A 19,118-nucleotide genomic window follows, 5' to 3' on the forward strand; every position below is an offset into this window, starting at 1 on the left:
CATCTGAAGGCAGCCTTCTTTAGGGAAGGTTTTTTAAAAGTTTCATTATGTTTTTATATACAGTGGTACCTCTGGATGCGAATGGGATCCGTTCCGGAGCCCCGTTCGCATCCTGAAGCGAACGTAAAATGCGTCTGCGCGTCTGCGCATGCGTGGGTCACATTTTGCTGCTTCATACATGTGCATGACGTCATTTTGAGCATCTGTGCATGCGCGAGCAGCGAAACCCAGAAGTAACGTGTTCCGTTATTTCCGGGTCGCTGCGGAGCGCAACCCGAAAATGCTTAACCTGAAGCGTATTCATCCCGAGGTATGACTGTATGTTGGAAGCTGCCCAGAGTGGCTGGGGCAACCTCCCTGTTTTCATTGGAGAGATGTTGGAGGGTGCTTGTGCTTGAATTCTGCTTGCAGGTTTCCCAGTGAGGCATCTGCTTGGCCACTGTGAGAAAAAGGATGCTACACTAGATAGGCCTGATCCAGCAAGCTCTTTGACTCCTTACTTGCACCATTGACCCCAGACCACACACCCCACTGGCCTTTGCGCTGTCGAGTTCCCTGCACGGCTGATTCTGCTTCTTACTCGCTGGCCTGCCTTTTAAGTTCTGTCCGGCAAGAAAATGCCCTCAGTTGTACCCCTATGGCCCCTCCACCCATCCACTGGCATCTCTCTCCTCCCCACTCCCCGCCGCCCCACAAAGGTTGCCCACGAGGGAGCGCGATCCTCGGGTCTTCCCAATCCTTTGAGTTACGCGCTCGGTATAAGGGAATGCACGAGGAAATAACGTGGAGACGCCCAGAGAGAGGAGGAGGGAGTTGCTGGAAAGCGGTCCAGCTGGATCTCACATCAAGGGACAGCGAGGAGAACCAGGGAGAAAATACTGTTCCTGCTTCTTGAGCTCTTCCCCCATCCCCAGCCCCTCTTCCTTCTCCCCACCCCAGGCTGCCCCTCAAAACAAAAAAGAGAGAGCCAACACCACCGGCCTGCCGGCCTCTTGGCTCCGCCTGTGCCAGCAGCCCGACGCTTTTCGCTGCTAGGAAAAGGAGGAGGAGGTGGCGGCGGCGGTTTGCCACTGCATGTGGCGGAGCTGACCCGGCACTGGGCTGGGAGGAGGAGGAGGAGGAGGCGGACCGGACCGGACCGGACCGCCCTCCTTGTCCCTCCCTCCTTCTCCAAGTAGTCCAGGCGCCCGACTTCTCGCAAGCGGCCGAGTCGAGGCGTTTGCGCTCTTGGAGACGCGGAGCCCGGGCAGCTGCTGCGCCGCGCCACCATGGATTCGGATTCCGGAGAGCTGAGCGAGGGGGAGCTGGTTTCTTCAGCAGGTAAAAAAAGAGAGAGAAAGAGGCCGGCACTTTTTTGGGAAAGAGGGGGAGGCTCTTGCCTAGCCCGGGCTGCTGCCACGAGGGAGGACCAGGGAGGAAAAGGGCAGGCAGTTGATTTGGCGCTGGGGCGCGCGCGTTTCCTTGCCCGCTTCCAAGCCACCGCAAACTGGGAAGATCTGGGGAGGGGACTGGGGTTATTGCTAGAAAGAAGAGGGGCTTGGAAGCGGCGCTCGTACCTTTACCCCCGGCTCTTTTGCACCCTGAATGAATCATATCCATCACCACCGCGTTCAGTTGGACGTGGGCGGGTCTTCTGTGGAAGGCTGCATCTCTTCAGAGTTTCTGCATGGTCTTTGGCGGCTGGGTTGGGAGGAGGAACGTACTCTGTGCATGCTCAGAGAGCCACGGTGTTGTTGTTATTAGTCGCGCGGTGACAGAGGGTTTTGAAAGGACAGGGTGGGGGCTGTGCTAACAGGAGGATATATTCTGATATGTGAGCAACCCGTTGCCTGCAGAATGAATTTCTGCCGGATATGCAATTAGTTGTCTCTGGTGGAGCAGCAGCAATGGGGTTCGCATCGCTGCTGGATCAGGCCCGTCCAGCGTCCTGTTCTCACAGTGGCCAACAAGATGCTTGTGGAAAGCCCCCAGGCAGGACCTGAGTTCAAGAAGCTGTTTCCCCACTTTTGCTCCCCAGCAGCTGGAATCCAGAGGCAGAGTGCATCTTTTTTTAAAAAAAAATGTTTTTATTAGCAATTTCAACATAACAACTTATCAAAACATATCATATTCATTATTTTCCCCTTTTTCCCCCACCCCCAAACCCTCCCTCCCCTCCCCCAGAGACTTCCCTCAGCTCCTCTCTCTGATTTCTCAACACATATTATTCCCTGCATGTTATAAAATTATGCAACTCCTATGTTATCTATCTGCCATGTTATCAATCAATAAATTTGTGTATGTTTATTCAAAACCTGCCAAGGAGTCCAATTCATTTTGCTGTCTTTTTAAGTCATTTGTAAAAAGTTCCCATTCTTGTTTAAAGTCACAGTTGTCCTTATCTCGTAGATTGTATGTCAATTTAGCCAGTTCTGCATAATCCATCAGTTTCTCTTGCCACTGTTCTTTTGTAGGGGGTTTCCTCATTCTTCTTCCATCCTTGTGCTAACAAGACTCTTGCCGCTGTTGTTGCATACATAAATAAATTCTTTATTTTCCTTGGCAGGTCTTGTCCTACAATCCCTAACAAAAATGCTTCTGGTTTTTTAACAAATGTCATTTTAAACATTTTCTTCAGTTCATTATATATCGTTTCCCAATTTTTAAAAACTTCTTTACATTCCCACCACATATGATAAAAAGTCCCTTCTACAGAGGCATAGAGCTTCTAACACTGGAAGGAGAACATAGCCTTCATGACCGTAGCAGCCACTGAAACCGTGTCTGTTCCCCTTTTAAAGCCATTCAGGTCAGTGACCATCACTGCATGGCAATCTCGTAGAATTGCACAATTGTAGAGTTGGAAGGGACCCTGAAGATCCTCTAGTCCAACTCCTCGCAAGGCAGGAATATGTCCCATCCAGCTTGGCGTTATCAGCACCATGCTGTAACCAGCTGAGCTATCCAGGCTGAGCTACCTACTTTGTACCTAATATGGAACCCTGGATTCAAATCCCGACTCAGTTATGAAGCTTAGTGAGTGAGCCTCGGCTTGTCACAATGTCTTGGTCTGACCTACTTTGCAGGGCTGTTGTGATGTGGAAAATGTGTGCTGCCCTGGACTATTTGGAAGGAAGATAGGTGGTAGTGGGGGGTTTTTTAAAAACAAAACACCACAAATATGTTCCCTGGCTGGAGGTTGCTGGTTTGTGTTGTACCTCACAGCTTAGGCACAAGCAACAAAGGGACAAGAAGTCTCCATGTAGCTGAGTATTGTCTTGCGCTGACCGGCATCAGGCAAGGAGACATCCAAACCATCTACTCTATCTCTGAGCAGTGTCAGCATTTGTTTGAGAGGTGCCTGGAAGCCCCACTTCCTGTGCCAAACTTTTTACCTGTGCTTCCTGCCCTGCAGGGGTTGGATTAGATGACCCGTGGGATCCCATCCAACTCTACAATTCTTTGATTCCAGGTGTGGGGGATGTTGGCGGTTCCTTGGCAGTTTGAAAGAGACTCCCTCCAACCGCCTGCTTTCATGTAACCTGTTCTGAATCTGACCACTTAGGCAGCTGCGGAACCTACAGTCCTTCAGATCTCACTGGACTGCAGCTTCCCTCATGCCTGAGCCTTGCTGGCTGTGGCGGATGACCTTTGGAGTCCTGCAACACCTGGAGAGCCGCAGATTAGCCTTCCTTGCCCTCAAAACCTCTCCATGCTTCCTCCATGATTTGGGTGCCTTGCAGCCTGACTGAGGTAGTCTTCCCCCACTCCCAGTTGGTCATGTCGATCATCCAGGTGCCAGTGTGGTGTAGTGGTTAGAGGGTTAGACTAGGACCTGGCAGACTAGGGTTCGAATCCCCCCTCTGCCACAAAGCTCAGTCAAATCTGTGTCCAGGGCAGCTGTTTACCAGCTCCATCTGGTATTTAGGCTGAGACCCTATCTGCCTGCAGACTGTCTCACCAGAGTGGTGCATGCTCTGGTTATCTCCTGTTTGGACTACTGCAATGCCCTCTACGTGGGGCTACCTTTGAAGGTGACCCGGAAACTACAACTAATCCAGAATGCGGCAGCTAGACTGGTGACTGGGAGTGGCCGCCAAGACCATATAACACCAGTTTTGAAAGACCTACATTGGCTCCCAGTACGTTTCCGAGCACAATTCAAAGTGTTGGTGCTGACCTTTAAAGCCCTAAATGGCCTTGGTCCAGTATATCTGAAGGAGTGTCTCCACCCCCATCGTTCTACCCAGACACTGAGGTCCAGCTCTGAGGGGCTTCTGGCAGTTCCCTCACTGCGAGAAGCCAAGTTACAGGGAACCAGGCAGAGGGCCTTCTCGGTAGTGGCGCCCTCCCTGTGGAACGCCCTCCCACCAGATGCCAAAGAGAACAACAACTTCCAGACTTTTAGAAGACATCTGAAGGCAGCCCTGTTTAGGGAAGCTTTTAATGTTTGATGTATTACAGTATTTTAATTTTTCTTGGAAGCTGCCCAGAGTGGCTGGGGAAGCCCAGCTAGATGGGCGGGGTATAAATAATAAATTATTATTATTATTATTATTATTATTATTATTATTATTATTACCTTGCAGGGTTGCTGTGGGGATTAAATGAGGAGGGCAAGATAACTATGTACACCACCTCCAACTCCATGGAGAAAAAAAGCGGGATAGAAATGTAATAATAAACATGTCAGATTTAGAAAGCTGCCTTTCTAGAGAGTCAGACCATTGGTCCATCTAGCTAGTGCTGCCTGCACTGGCTGGCAGTGGCCCTTCAGGGTTTCAGATGGAGGTCTGTCCCAGGCCCACCTGAAGATGCCAGGAATGGAATCTGAGACCTTATGCATGCAAAGCGGATGTTGCCACTCAGCTATGGCCTTGTGGCAGTGCAAGAAACTCAGATATAGAAGCTAGGTGTCAAATGGCTCCTTAAACCAGGGTTGCAGTCACCGACATGGAATGTCTAGTTGCCATTTTGGGGCCAGGCAGCCCAAAAGCTGTATTTTTCAATACAACATTTTTTGTTTCTGAAATTCAGTCTGATTGGGCATATAAAATATAATGGGTGGAATTCTACAGAATGTGTTGCCAGTGTGTGAAAGCAGTCAGAGTTCCAAGGATTCCCAGGCATGCACCTCCAGATGGTGGAGATGTCAGACGCCGCCATCCCAGCACCCGGGCATCTTCACTTGGTTGCAAGCAGGGGCATTTGGTGAATTTGGAATGCTGAGGACAATCAAGGAATAAAGCAAGGTGTAAGTCAGCCAAGGTGGGGATGCAGGCGGCACTGTGGGTTAAACCACGGAGCCTAGGACTTGCCGATCAGAAGGTTGGCGGTTCGAATCCCCGCGACGGGGTGAGCTTCCGTTGCTCGGTCCCTGCTCCTGCCAACCTAGCAGTTCAAAAACACGTCAAAGTGCAAGTAGATAAATAGGTACCACTCCGGCGGGAAGGTAAAAGGCATTTCCGTGCGCTGCTCTGGTTCACCAGAAGCAGCTTAGTCATGCTGGCCACATGACCCAGAAGCTGTACGCCAGCTCCCTCGGCCAGTAAAGTGAGATGAGCGCCGCAACCCCAGAGTCAGCCACGACTGGACCTAATGGTCAGGGGTCCCTTTACCTTTAAGTCAGCCACGAGTTTGAAATGAGCAATTCTAGGCCAGACTCTAAAGGAAGGTTGCCTACTGCAAAGGCTGCTCATAGAATCACAGAATTGTAAAGTTGGAAGAGACCAGGCCACTCATCTAGTCCAACCCTCTGAAATTTGGAGATCTTTTGCCCCACGTGGGGCTTGAACCCACAGCCCTAAGATCAAGATTCTCTTGCTGTACAAACTGGGCTATAATGTTGGGGATTTGGCTCATTGGCACTGAAAGGGTGTCTCGCAGTTGGGTGTGATGTGCAAGTGCCCTCAGAGATGTTATGAAGGTGGCCTGACGAAGATTTGTGTTTAACAAGAGCATAGCTAACTTGGGGCGGTTTTGTCTTTTACAAGGTTTCAACCAGCCTGAGTGTTGGTCCATGAAACTACAGGGGTACCTTGGGTTACGAACGCTTTGGGTTACGAACTCCACAAACCTGGAAGTAGGTGTCCTGGGTTGCAAGCTTTGCCGTGGGATATGAATGCAATTCCTCTTCCGGGGCTGCGGGAGGCCTAGGTAGGGAAATGCGCACCTCGGGTTAAGAACGCTTCGGGTTAAGAACGGACTTCCGGAATGAATTAAGTTCGTAACCCGAGGTACCACTGTATAACAGACAGCCAGTGCAGATCTTTCGATGCTGGTGTAGAACTGGGTGCCCTGCTAAGCACCCTAGCAGATGCATTTTGCAAAAGCTGCAGCTTCCAAACCACGTGCAAGGATAGCCCCTGCCACAGCATATTGCAGTAGTCTAATTCTAAGATTACCAATGCATTGACCACCATTTAAAGACCACCATTTAGTCAACCTTTTTTTACCTACCGCCCACTAATGCATCTTTATTGATGGTAAAATTTCCTTACCGCCCACCAGTGCTCGATGGAAGGAGGATTCAGCTTGTGCCGTAGAACCCCCTACCGCCCACCTAGAATCCTGAAACTCCCACTAGTGGGTGGTAGGAACCAGGTTGACAACGCCTGATTTAAAGGCTCTCCGTGTGCTTGCCATTTTGTTAGATGTTGACAGCCCAGAATAAAAGACAGGGTTATAGACTGCAGTGGAATCTGGTCCGGAATCTGCAACTAGTGTGGAAGCCAGCGGCCAGGATCCTCAAAGGATCAGGTCACCAGCAACATGTCACTCCCTTTGCTGGGAGAGCTTCACTGTTTGCCAACTGTAACACAAAGCTCTTGTGTTAATTCACAAAGCCTTAAACAATTTAGGCAAATTGGTTCTTCATGTTCCATCTTCATCACTGAGATCTTCTGGTGGAAGACTTTTGGTGGTCCCCAATGCCCCTGAGGTTCAGTCATCCTTTACCAGGGTCTGAGCCTTCAGCATGGCAAACCCTGCCCTGTGGAACTCCTTGCCAATAGACGTTCAGCAGGAATAATCCCTATTTACTTTTTTAAAATGTATTGTTCAGACAGGTCTTTGGAATGTTTCTCTTTTTTTTAACCAGTGGGTTTAATCCAGTGCAAGTCCTACTCAAAGTAGACCCATTGAAATTAATGAGCATGACTATCTCGTGTCTATTCATTTCAGTGGCTCTACTCCAAGTTTGGATACTTGTTTTTATTGTTACTAATGTTTTTACCAATGTTGTTATTGTTGTGTTATTGTTATGTTGCACACCACCTTGTTATAGTTCCTACTAGTGAGGGGTGTTTAACACTGCCCAGGAATTTGTTGAATATTGTGAGTTTTAAAAGGGTAGTACAATTTGTGAGTTTTGACCCATCACACCAAAATTTGGGCAAAGTCAGCCGAAACCATGTTTTGGTCTCCATGTGGATTGAAAATGGAACTCAGCACCCAGACATCAACTAAAACAGCCATTCCACCTCAGAACCCTTGTGCTGAGTTTGGCGAGAATATCTTAAGAGGAGGCCGGAACTTTGTGAAAAATGGACAAATTCACACCAAAGTCACATTTAGGTCCACCAACTTGATTCAAAATGGCGCCCACTATCCAAACATTGATAAAATCTGCAGTTCCACCTCAGGAACTCTCATGCTGAGTTTGGCAATGAGAGGCAGCTGAACCTATGCCAAAAAATGGGCAAAATTGCACCAAAGTGACATTTTGGCCCTCCATCTCGATTCAGTGTTGACACTTTTGGGTTATATGGGCCATTGATTTGAATTCGGTGTGCAGTTTCTCATATTGCAGAAAAGAAGTGTTGAAAGTTAACAACAAAACAAAAACCGACTTCTGGGACATTTAGACTCTTTTTCTTCACCTTCAAAAGGTCTCAAAAGACTTAGGATAAAAAGGATGTCTTCACCTTCTTTGCCTCCTCCCTGAGAGTGAGTCTTACTCACCATAGGTGACCAAAGAAGGGACTCTTTACACTTACATATAAATGTTGAGAACTCCCTTGTAGGGTAAAAAACATCTTGCATATGGCACCCTAAGACACTGTCAATTGCAAGGATTCAGATTTAGAAAGGCGGTTTCTTGTTAGCTAAATAAACATTTGCACCAATAAATGGACTCATCTAAACAACAAGAAAAAGAAAGATGCCTTAAATAAATAGGAAATAAAAGCCTGATACTCTCTCTCTCTCTCTCTCTTAGGATTGTAGGCTGCTAAGTCCTACTCAGAGTATCCCCATTGACATGAATGGGCCCCTGTTAGTTGTGTCCATGAATTTAAACATTGGATGCAATCCTAAGGCTGCAATCCTAACCCTACTTGCCTGGGAGTAAACCCGACTGAATTCAATAGTGGAAATAGTTGAGATCGCATTAATTGTACTCTGGTGTTTCCCTAAGCTAGAATGGGATATAGCTCCCTTTGTTCAGTCTTGTGGTAAACGTCCCCAAGGAGGAACAAATTCCACTGGTGCGAAATCCTTTATCATGGGTGGTATTCTGACTCTCCCAGCTAATTTGGAACAGATGAAAAGTGGGCATGGGCTTTTTGGTGCGACGACAGAACTCTGCTTCACAGAGAAACTATAAACCAGCTGTTTTCCATGGATGGAAAACAGATAAGGTTGGGGGGAAAGCCAGCGGATGGAGAAACGTGTTTTTCCTCTCAGGTCAGTTCCCTGTGTAGTGAACAAATCAAATGAGTCACTGTTAACACATTGGCAGTGGGATAGAATTTCTCATAAAACCTCCCTGTTGGGTCTGTCATGGTACCTCGGCGTGCGTAGCAGGCTTTCTGACATTTCAAAGATGAAAATAGGCACTCGTGACACTACAATTTCCATAGCAAGCATTCAAACACATAGACGTACACACACTGCTATTGTACTTTAGTGTTGGCTCTGTCCCACAATTGGGCCTTCACTCTGCCATTACCGGCTGCCCACCGGCTACATAACCAAAAGCGAGTGTGTTCTTCCAGTTAAAGATATACTTTATGTGATCTGCCCTGAAACCTTTGGGTATAGGGCAGTATAGAAATAAAATTAATACTATTACTACTACAGTAGTACCTCGGGTTACATAAGCTTCAGGTTACATACGCTTCAGGTTACAGACTCCCCTAACCTAGAAATAGTGCTTCAGGTTAAGAACTTTGCATCAGAATGAGAACAGAAATCGTGCTCCTGCGGCGCGGCAGCAGCAGGAGGCCCCATTAGCTAAAGTGGTGCTTCAGGTTAAGAACAGTTTCAGGTTAAGAACGGACCTCCAGAACGAATTAAGTACTTAACCTGAGGTACCACTGTACTGCTACTACTACTAATAATAATAATACTAGAGGGGGAAATATATTCATCCTGTCACACAATCTTATTGTGTGAACCACACAATGAAGATTCAGAGAGCTTTGGGGCTGGAGCCTGTAGCTGTAAAGCCCTGTCGGCACTGTAGATTTAATGAAGTAGCATCCCACTTTAAACAGTTGTGGCTTATTGCAAAGGATCCTGGGAACTGTGGCTGGATAAGGATGCTGAGGGTTGTTAGTAGACCACTTGTTCCCCTCAGAGAAAATTCCTAGGGCTTCCTGGGAAGGATGACTGAAGAAGGAAGGAAGAGGTAACTCTTTCTGAAGGGCTGAACTCCTCACTTGCAGAGAGCTTTTCTCCCCTTCCTCCTCTTCAGATTTCGGTCCGTCCCACACTCACAACATTTCCCCCTCCCATTTTTGCCACCCACCAGCACGGTGCCAGGGACGCAGGTGGCGCTGTGGGTTAAACCACAGAGCCTAGGACTTGCCGATCAGAAGGTTGGCGGTTCGAATCCCCACGACGGGGTGAGCGCCCGTTGCTCGGTCCCTGCTCCTGCCAACCTAGCAGTTCAAAAGCACGTCAAAGTGCAAGTAGATAAATAGGTACCACTCCGGCGGGAAGGTAAATGGCGTTTCCGTGCGCTGCTCTGGTTCGCCAGAAGCGGCTTGGTCATGCTGGCCACATGACCTGGAAGCTTTACACCGGCTCCCTTGGCCAATAAAACGAGATGAGCGCCGCAACCCCAGAGTCGGCCACGACTGGACCTAATGGTCAGGGTCCCTTTACCTTTACCTAGCATGGTGCCAATGGGAGTTTGCCTCCCAATACAACTACCAGGCACAGTTTTCCTTAGGACCTCAGCAGGACCTCTGCCTGCTACAACCCCATTTAATTGATCTTTGCATATCTTAAATCTTGCCTGTTAAATGTGCAAGAATGTGGACAAGGGGCTTGGATCGGTCAAGGCAACTGCTTGCACCCTGGATCCTTGCCCCTCTTGGCTGATAAAAACCAGAAGGGAGGGAACAGCTGGCTGGGTCAGGGGGGGTGTTCAATGACTCTTTACGAGAGGGGGTGGTCCCTGCCTGTTTGACAGAGGCGGGGGTAAAACCACTCCTTAAGAAACCTTCCCTGGATTCGGAAAACCAAACTAACTACCGGCCAGTTGCTAATCTCCCTTTCCTGGGCAAGGTTCTGGAGCGAGTGGTCGCAGACCAGATCCAGGCGCCTTTGGAAGAAACTGATATTCTGGATCTATTTCAGTTGGGGTTTAGGCCCGGTTTTGGCACAGAAACTGCTTTGCTCGCCCTGTGTGATGACCTCTGTTGAGTGAGAGACAAGGGAAACATGTCCCTGTTAATTCTCCTCGACCTCTCAGAGGCTTTCATTGCAATCAACCATGGCATCCTTCTGAAGCGGCTCTCTGAACTAGGTGTGGGTGACACCGCTTTGTGGTGTTGCTTGGGGAATGCTTTTCAGACCTTCAAAGTGGGGTTCCACAGGGCTCAATCCTATCCCCCACGTTGCTTAGCATCTACATGAAAGCGATGGGTGGGGTTATCCGGAGGTTCGGAGTACGTTGTCAGCAGTATGCTGATGACACTCAGCTCTATTTCTTCTTTACGTCTGCAGTGGAAGTGCTGGACGTAAGTGTCTTGCCTCCGTAATGGACTGGATGAGAGCCAACAGACTGAAACTCAATCCAGATAGAGGCAGTTAGAGGGTGGTTCCCTAGACCAGATGGGTGGGAGGTTGCTTCCATTTGATGGGGCTACAGTTCCTCTGAAGGAGCCAGTTCGTAGCTTGGGGGTCCTCGTGGATCTTTTGTTGTAGCTCGAGACCCAGGTGGCTTCAGTGCCCTGGAGTGCCTTCCATCAGCTTTGGCTGGTGTTCCAGCTATGCTCCTCTCTGGACAGGAATAGCCTAACTACTGTTGTCTATGCTCTGGTAACCTCAAGGTTAGATTACTGCAATGCGTTATACGTAGGGCTGCCTCTGAAGACGGTTTGGAAACATCAGCTAGTACAGAATTCAGCAGCCAGGTTGCTCACCAGAGCAAGACAGTTTGAGCATATTACACCGATCCTGGTCCGACTGCACTGGCTACCAATTAGTTTCCGGGCCCAGTTCAAAGTGCTGGTTTTGACCTATAAGGCCTTAAATGGCCCAGAACCACCATACCTTAAGAACCACCTCTTTCCATGTGAACCTACCATGGACCCTGAGATCATCTTCTGAGACCCTTCTTCATGTGTCACCTCCTCGAGAGGTCCGGACGGTGGCAACACAGGAACTGGGCCTTCTCTGCAATGGCTCCCTGTCTGTGGAATACTCTCCCTGGGAAGTTTACCTGGCGCCTTCATTATACACTGTCAGGGAACTGACATCGGAGGGAGAGGCAAAGGGGAGACTCCCAGATGATGCTGGCGAAGGACCCAGCAGCAGGGGGAGAAACAGCTCAGTAGAGGGGGAAGCCAATCAGCGCAACACCAGGGATAAAGGGGGGCAGATGGGGGAATTGGAGAGAGGGCTCCAGGACTCTTCACTGGACATCAGTGAGGAGAGCCCAGGTCCTCCGCTACCCACGCCTTCCCTGCGCAGAAGACTCCCGCGCAGTGAGAGGAGGAGGAGACTGGGTGTCAAACAACTTTTATGTTGGAAGAGGTTCAAGAAACGCCCACTGACGGATTCTGCCAGTGACTGAGGCAGCCACGATGAGAAGGGGCTGTGCAGTCAGAAAGGTTTAACAAGGCAAATTAACCGAGAAAGGCACTAGTTTATGCACGAGTAACTCATACCTATTACATACACCTTTAGGCGCCAAGCAAAATTCCTTTTTAACTAGGCCTTTGGTTGATTTGATTGGCATCCTATGCCCTTTTAAAATGGGTTTTTTTCGGGGGAGGGGGTTATTAGGTTGGTGTTTACATTTTGATTATATATTTTGTGGTTTTATATTTTGCTTTTCCCCCCATGAACCGCCCTGAGACCTCCGGGGATAGGGCAAAATTATTATTATTATTATTATTATTATTATTATTATTATTATTATTATTATTTAACGTCATGTCCGGTTTGACCCTTAAGTGTTTATTTAGTCTGGAGCAGCACATGTTGTTGAATCGTTTTACTCTTCCTTCATCAAAATAAAATAAAGTAATGGTTTTGCTAACGGCTTGTTATTCGTTTGCCACCACACAGCAGGTTTCTCTGAGAGCAGTTTTTTTACTCTGCTCTCCACTCGCCCACGTCTTTACTATACTCAGTACAATACACGGGTTTCTGGGAATGTTTGATTGTTATGCTGTCAGTCACTGCTTGAAGGCAAAAACAGAAAAAAGGGACGAAAAGATCCTTGAGAGCTGGTTTCTGTAGTAATAGCCAGAACCACCGTGGCAGAGTCACTAGGAGGGAGGGGTTCAGGGACACAGGTTTGGAGAGCTAAAGTGGATTCAAGCGTTATGTCATCAAATCTGAGCAATAAAACTTTTTGTGGTTTGGAAAGTGTCATGGAAAATGCACCCAAAATTGTTGGGATGAATGAAATGTTAATGGGAATTCTGTAAGCACTCTTCAAACGAGTTGGGGTGAATGATACTTGTCCAGGGCCAGATTTAGGTTTGATGAGGCCCTAAGCTACTGAAGGTAATGGGGCCCTTTATATGTCCAGCTGTCCTTTTTCAACAGCAAATTGTCACTGTTTTTTGTGTTGAATATATGCTATATGCGGGACTTGACATCTTTCCGCAGGGCCTGCAAGACAGAGCTGTTCTTCCTGGCATTTGGTTTGGACTCAGTCTGACCCTTATGTTTCCCTCCCCTTACGGTTTTGATCTATGGGCTACTTTTAAAATGAAGTTGCATTTTAAATTGCATTTTAACCTGTATTTTAAATTGGTTGTTGTTGTTGTTTTACTGTAATTTTAATGGTGCTAGCCGCCCTGAGCCCGGCTCTGGCTAGCGAGGGCGGGGTATAAATAAAATTTATAATTACTATTATTATTAGGTAATTTATGGACCTAATAGGTATCTAAAGCCATTTGCACATAACAAATAGGAGCCTACGCAACACAAAACACTGTTGCTGTATGTAGGTTTTATTTATTTTTATTTCATTTGTTTTTTATCTTATATTTTGGAACTGTACATCCAGGATTTTTTTCCCTTTAATTTTTTGGGGGGCCCCCAAGAGAGTGGGGCCCTAAGCTATAGCTTGTTTGGCTTATACGTAAATCAGGCACTCTGCTTGTCGTCCAACTGCCCTGCAAGCAGGACAGAAATGAATGCTCAGGGAAGGCCGGATATAATCTAACTTCCACGGAAACTTTTGTGCAAGCAAATGCAGAGGAATGCTCAATATGTAGGAGCCCGTAGGCTGAGAGACAGAGAGCAGCATTCCTCTGTCAGATGCTGGAGGCTTTTAGCCTGCGAGGTCAGAGGTGGATTAGCCTAAGCGCCTCCCGAGTGACTTGAGGATACAAGACTCGCACGTGCAGGCTTCTCATGGGCATAGCTCCTTTTGTGCATCTTAAGTCTTCTTTGGTGTCAGGCTGAAGTACAGTGGTACCTCAGGTTACAGAAGCTTCAGGTTACAGACTCTGCTAACCCAGAAATAGTGCTTCAGGTTAAGAACTTTGCTTCAGGATGAGAACAGAAATTGTGCTCTGGCGGCGCGGCGGCAGCAGGAGGCCCCAATTAGCTAAAGTGGTACCTCAGGTTAAAAACAGTTTCAGGTTAAGCACAGAGCTCCGGATCGAATTAAGTACCGTGTTTTTTGCTCTATAAGACTCACTTTTTCCCTCCTACAAAGTAAGGGGAAATGTGTGTGAGTCTTACGGAGCAAATGCAGGCTGCGCAGCTATCCCAGAAGCCAGAACAGCAAGAGGGATCGCTGCTTTCACTGCACAGTGATCCCTCTTGCTGTTCTGGCTTCTGAGATTCAGAATATTTTTTTTCTTGTTTTCCTCCTCCAAAAACTAGGTGCGTCTTGTGGTCTGGTGCGTCTTACAGAGCGAAAAACATGGTACTTAACCCGAGATACCACTGTATTCAGCCGTGCCAGATTTTGTAAGGTTTGGGGTGTGGCAAAAATGCCCCCTTCCCCGGAAAATTGCATGCACTCTGTGGATAAGGGAGGTCCTTTTCTCCTACAGTCATACCTTGGTTTTCAAAAAGCTTAGTTCTCGAACATTTTGGCTCCCGAATGCCTGAAACCCGGAAGTGACTGTTCTGGTTTGCGAACTATTTTTGGAAGCCGAACATCCAACGCGGCTTCTGTGGCCTCCAATTGAGTGCAGGAAGCTCCTGCAGCCAATCAGAAGCCGCGCCTTGGTTTCCGAACGTTTTCGGAAGTTGAACGGACTTCCGGAACAGATTCCGTTTGAGAACCGAGGTATGATTGTACTCTCCTAATAGGAGAACTAGGGCCGTACCAACGAAGCTGGATATTGGAAGATTTGGGACAGATAACAGAAAGGACTTCTTCACACATTGCATGGAATTCACTCCCACAAAAACTAGTGATGGCTCCCAACTCAGATGGCTTTAAAAGAGTTTTAGGCAAATTCATGGGGGTTAGTGCTATCAACGGCTACTACCTGCAGTGACTATGCTACGCTGTCAGAATGCCTCTGAATACCAGTTGTTGAGAATTCCTGTTGCTTCACGTCATGTTTGTGAGCTTCCAGGAGTCATCAGGTTGGCTACTGTGTGAATAGGATGCTAGACTAGATGGGCTGGATCCATTAGGGCTTTTCTGACCCATCAATGCCCAGAGTGGACAAATTTTAAGGACCTCTGGTTTTTGGATGGCCTCCCAAAGGACTTTTCTTCTTTTCCTGCAACGAAAAGCCTTGCCACCGCTTCATGAAGGCTAAGCCGCATTGCGTTCCTGGCACAGGATGCCCCTGGGAACAGGGCAGTATCCTGACCCAGCATTGTTTTCAAGGGCATCCATTAGGAAAATGTGACTATCCGTATTGTGGCTCTTTAGCAGCATCCAAGGCACAAGCGCGCGCTCTCTCTCTCTCTCTCTCTCTCTCATTTCTTTTCAACAACAACAAATCGCCCTTTCCCCTAAGCACTCCATGGCAACCAAAACTCCAAAACAAATGGCAGGACAAACCTGTCTGAGCCCACCTGCGATTTGACTCTTCCTGCCCTAGAATTGACTCCCAGCGCTGAAAGTTACTCCTGACCATGACATGCCTTTCTTATGTAAGCGCATGAAAGATGCGGCGCCCGCCTCTCGCTTAATTTCCTCTTCTCTTCCCGTTCCTTCCCAGCCACCCACACTTTTACATCGTGTCTCTCAGACTAGAAGCCATTATCTGAAATTGCGCACGGCCTTGAGAGCTTTGGCAGAAAGGCAGCATGGATTGCAGTTTGTTCATTTACAGAGGAGTCCAAAGCAGGGAGATAGATCTGTCAGTGCAAAAATCCACAGCGTCCAAGGAGCTACAAGTGCCGCAGAACTTGCACCCAAGTCCAGCAATTCTGCCGCACCACACAATCCACACACACGGCTCCCGGCAGGCCCACCGGCCCCGCCTACCTCAGGGCAGCCAATCAGGGACCAAGCACACAGCATATGCTCCAGGATGACAGCTGGAACAAATAGGCGTGGTGCCAGCAACACCCAACCACACAGATATTGAAATCCTCATCCCCATCACGCGTCACTCTGTGGCCCAGAGCAAGGAGTGTGAGTTGGCCCACTCTTGGAAGCCGTGATGCCTCTGCAGGGTCATCCGCCAAGGTGGCAGCATGTGAAACACAAGTGGTGTAGTAGTAGATAGGTAGCCGTGTTGGTCTGCCATAGTCAAAATAAAAAAAATTCCTTCCAGTAGCACCTTAAAGACCAACTAAGTTAGTTCTTGGTATGAGCTTTCGTGTGCATGCATACTTCTTCAGATACACAGACAAGTGGTGTAGCGTGGGTTGCTGGAGCCCGGGGCAGGCAAGCCGCCAATGCCACCTAAACACCCCTGCACCTGAGCCAAGTGGGACCAAGCTGCACTGCCTGCCTGCCTGTGGGCAGGGGGGAGCCTGGCTGGCCGACGTGGCCCTTGGCAGGCAAATCTCCCTGACGCCCAGGGAGAGGAGCATGGGACAGGCTACGCTGGGGTTGCTCCTCACCTGTGTCCCTCTGTCCGCACCCTCTCACCTTTTGCCAGGGAAGGGTGAGGATACTCATGGAAGCCGGCACCTGCGTGGGGGCACCTGGTCGTGCCCCATCAGAAGTTGTGCCCTGGGCCACAGCCCCCATGATCCCCCCCACTATGCCACTACAAAACACCACTACCACAGCAGCAAATGCAAGGGCGGCAGCTAGTCTCCCAGCTAGATGCCTTGGCAGGTAGCTTCACCAACGGGAGTCAGTGTGGTGTAGTGGTTAAGAGCGGTGGACTCGTAATCTGGGGAACCGGGTTCGCATCTCCGCTCCTCCACATGCAGCTGCTGGGTGACCTTGGGCTAGTCACACTTCTTTGAAGTCTCTCAGCCCCACTCACCTCACAGAGTGTTTGTTGTGGGGGAGGAAGGGAAAGGAGAATGTTAGCTGCTTTGAGACTCCTTCAGGTAGTGATAAAGCGGGGTATCAAATCCAAACTCTTCTTCTGATGGAGTGGCTTGGAGACTGTGACCTTAAAAGCTCACCTTGGCTTGTGGAGTTTGCCTGCCTGAGCCTAAGGAAGCTGTTGCCCCATATCAAACCTCTGGAAAGGCACCCACCGCTTAAACTGTGTCACCACATCCCCAACACTTTCGCAGGAGTGCCAGCTTCTGTCTCCTGCCAGAAACACCTGGGCTCCTTCTTCTCTTAGCTCACCTGCATCACCTGCAATATTCCTTGCCAGCAGCTATGGGGGGGGGGGTGTATGATTTTGTACGGGAGGCTGCATTCCAGCCATGCAAAAGACGGCTTTTTACACACACACCTCCTCATTCTTCTAGGCAACCAAGAGGCATTATTTCTGTCCCAGAACAGTTTGTGGAGCAGGATCAGTGAGGGGTTCTGACCTGGCGGGAATGGGCTGAGGAGAGTGCCAGGGAACAGTTAGGGAATCCTGAACCCTCCAACATTTCTCCAATGAAAATAGAGACATGCTCTTTAATAATAATAATTCTATTATTTATAACCCACCCATCTGACTGGGTTGCCCCAGCCACTCTGGGCAGGTTCCAACATATATAAAAACATAATAAAACATTAAACTTTTTTTTAAAAAAACTTCCCTATACAAGGCTGCCTTCTGAAGTCTTCCAAAGGACGTATAATAATAATATTATAATAATTTATTATTTATACCCCGCCCATCTGGCTAGGCTTCCCCACTCACTCTGGGCGGCTTCCAACAAAATATTAAAATACAGTAATGCATCAAACATTAAAAGCTTCCCTAAACAGGGCTGCCTTCAGATGTCTTCTAAAAGTCTGGTAGTTGTTGTTCTCTTTGACATCTGGTGGGAGGGCGTTCCACAGGGCGGGTGCCGCTACCAAGAAGGCCCTCTGCCTGGTTCCCTGTGACTTGGCTTCTCGCAGTGAGGGAACCGCCAGAAGGCCCTCAGAGCTGGACCTCAATGTCTGGGCAGAACAATGGGGGATAGTTACTTATCTCCTTGGCTTGGGGTTCACGTAACTCCATACCCTCTAACAGATCTCCAATGAAGATAGAGACGTCCTAAGGAAAAGCGGGACATTCCAGGATCAAATCACAAACCGGGACAGCTTCTGTAAACCTCGGACTGTTCCTGGAAAACAGGGACATTTGGAGAGTCTGCTACCCATACAGCTACTTTTCCTAGTGGAAGGGTGCCTGTAAGCACCCTTTTAAAAGCAAGCACTTACTGTGTAGCTTGGCTCTCCCTAATGCAGATTTTGCACGTGGGGGTTCTTGATTGCAACCCAGGAAAATGACAGCAAATTATTTCAAGGGTGGAGAGCCAGGCCTGACCCCATCCAGCTCTGCTTTCGACTGGCATGTGTCTCTTGTTTTAAAATTGCCTCTTGCCTCTGCCAAAGTGTGGCCAAGAGATGCTTAGGCAGCCGTTGCATATATCATGATACGCTTTGCGTATTTGCTAACCCGGGAACACCCACGCTGTCCCGGCAAAGTGTGAAGCGTGGTATCTGAAAAGAGCTTAGTGTGTGTGTGTGTGTGTGTGTGTGTACGCACACATGCACAAGAGAGGGAGGAGAAGCCTTATGTTACGGCGCTTCTCCTGCCCTTACGAAACCCGGTGCTCAAATTACAAAATTGCTGTGTAAGTCAGGGAGAGCTTGCATGTAATTAGCGTTTCAGCTGCATCACATCTCAGAGCTGGAATGGCTTCATCCTGGCCCCGTGCCCTGCCACCCACCGCCGCCACCCCTCACACACACACACACACGGGTTTGGGAGAACTTCAACCAAAGTCAATGGGCATGAAGCCTGTGACAGCCTGACAGCTGGAAGCCCAGACAGAGTCTGCACACAGCAGCAGAGTTGTCTCAACCCATTATCTGCCTTGTCCTGGGATTCTGTCCATTGTCAGCCTCAGCCTTCCGAGCAATTTTTGTCTCTTTCCTTCTGGCACGAAAAACAGTGATGATGATGGCGGTGATTAAATTACATGATGGATCATCTCATCTTGATCAGAGGCGGCAGGGGGGGGGGGAGGGAAGAAAAACGTTGCCAGTAAACACAGTATCGGATTTATACGTTATTTATTATAATAACTAAGGCTCTAAAGCCACGGCATAATTCATTTGTTTTGTCCAGTGCTTTTTATTATCTAATTTGCAATGCCTAAGAAATCATTTTTCTTTAAACCGT

General features: G+C 48.5%; 1 protein-coding gene across 1 annotated transcript in view; it reads left to right on the forward strand.

The window, feature by feature from the left end:
* Nucleotides 1–821: 821 nt before the first annotated feature.
* Nucleotides 822–19,118, forward strand: part of TNFAIP8L3 (TNF alpha induced protein 8 like 3) — a 60,166-nt gene continuing 41,869 nt past the window's right edge. Inside the window, exon 1 of the mRNA XM_083476037.1 lies at nucleotides 822–1,320. Within this exon, the coding sequence (XP_083332163.1) occupies nucleotides 1,269–1,320 (52 nt within the window). The 5' untranslated portion in view covers nucleotides 822–1,268. The remainder of the gene's footprint in view (nucleotides 1,321–19,118) is intronic.

Source organism: Podarcis liolepis (assembly GCF_965112155.1).
Source record: "Podarcis liolepis genome assembly, chromosome: 14".
NCBI lineage: Eukaryota > Metazoa > Chordata > Lepidosauria > Squamata > Lacertidae > Podarcis > Podarcis liolepis.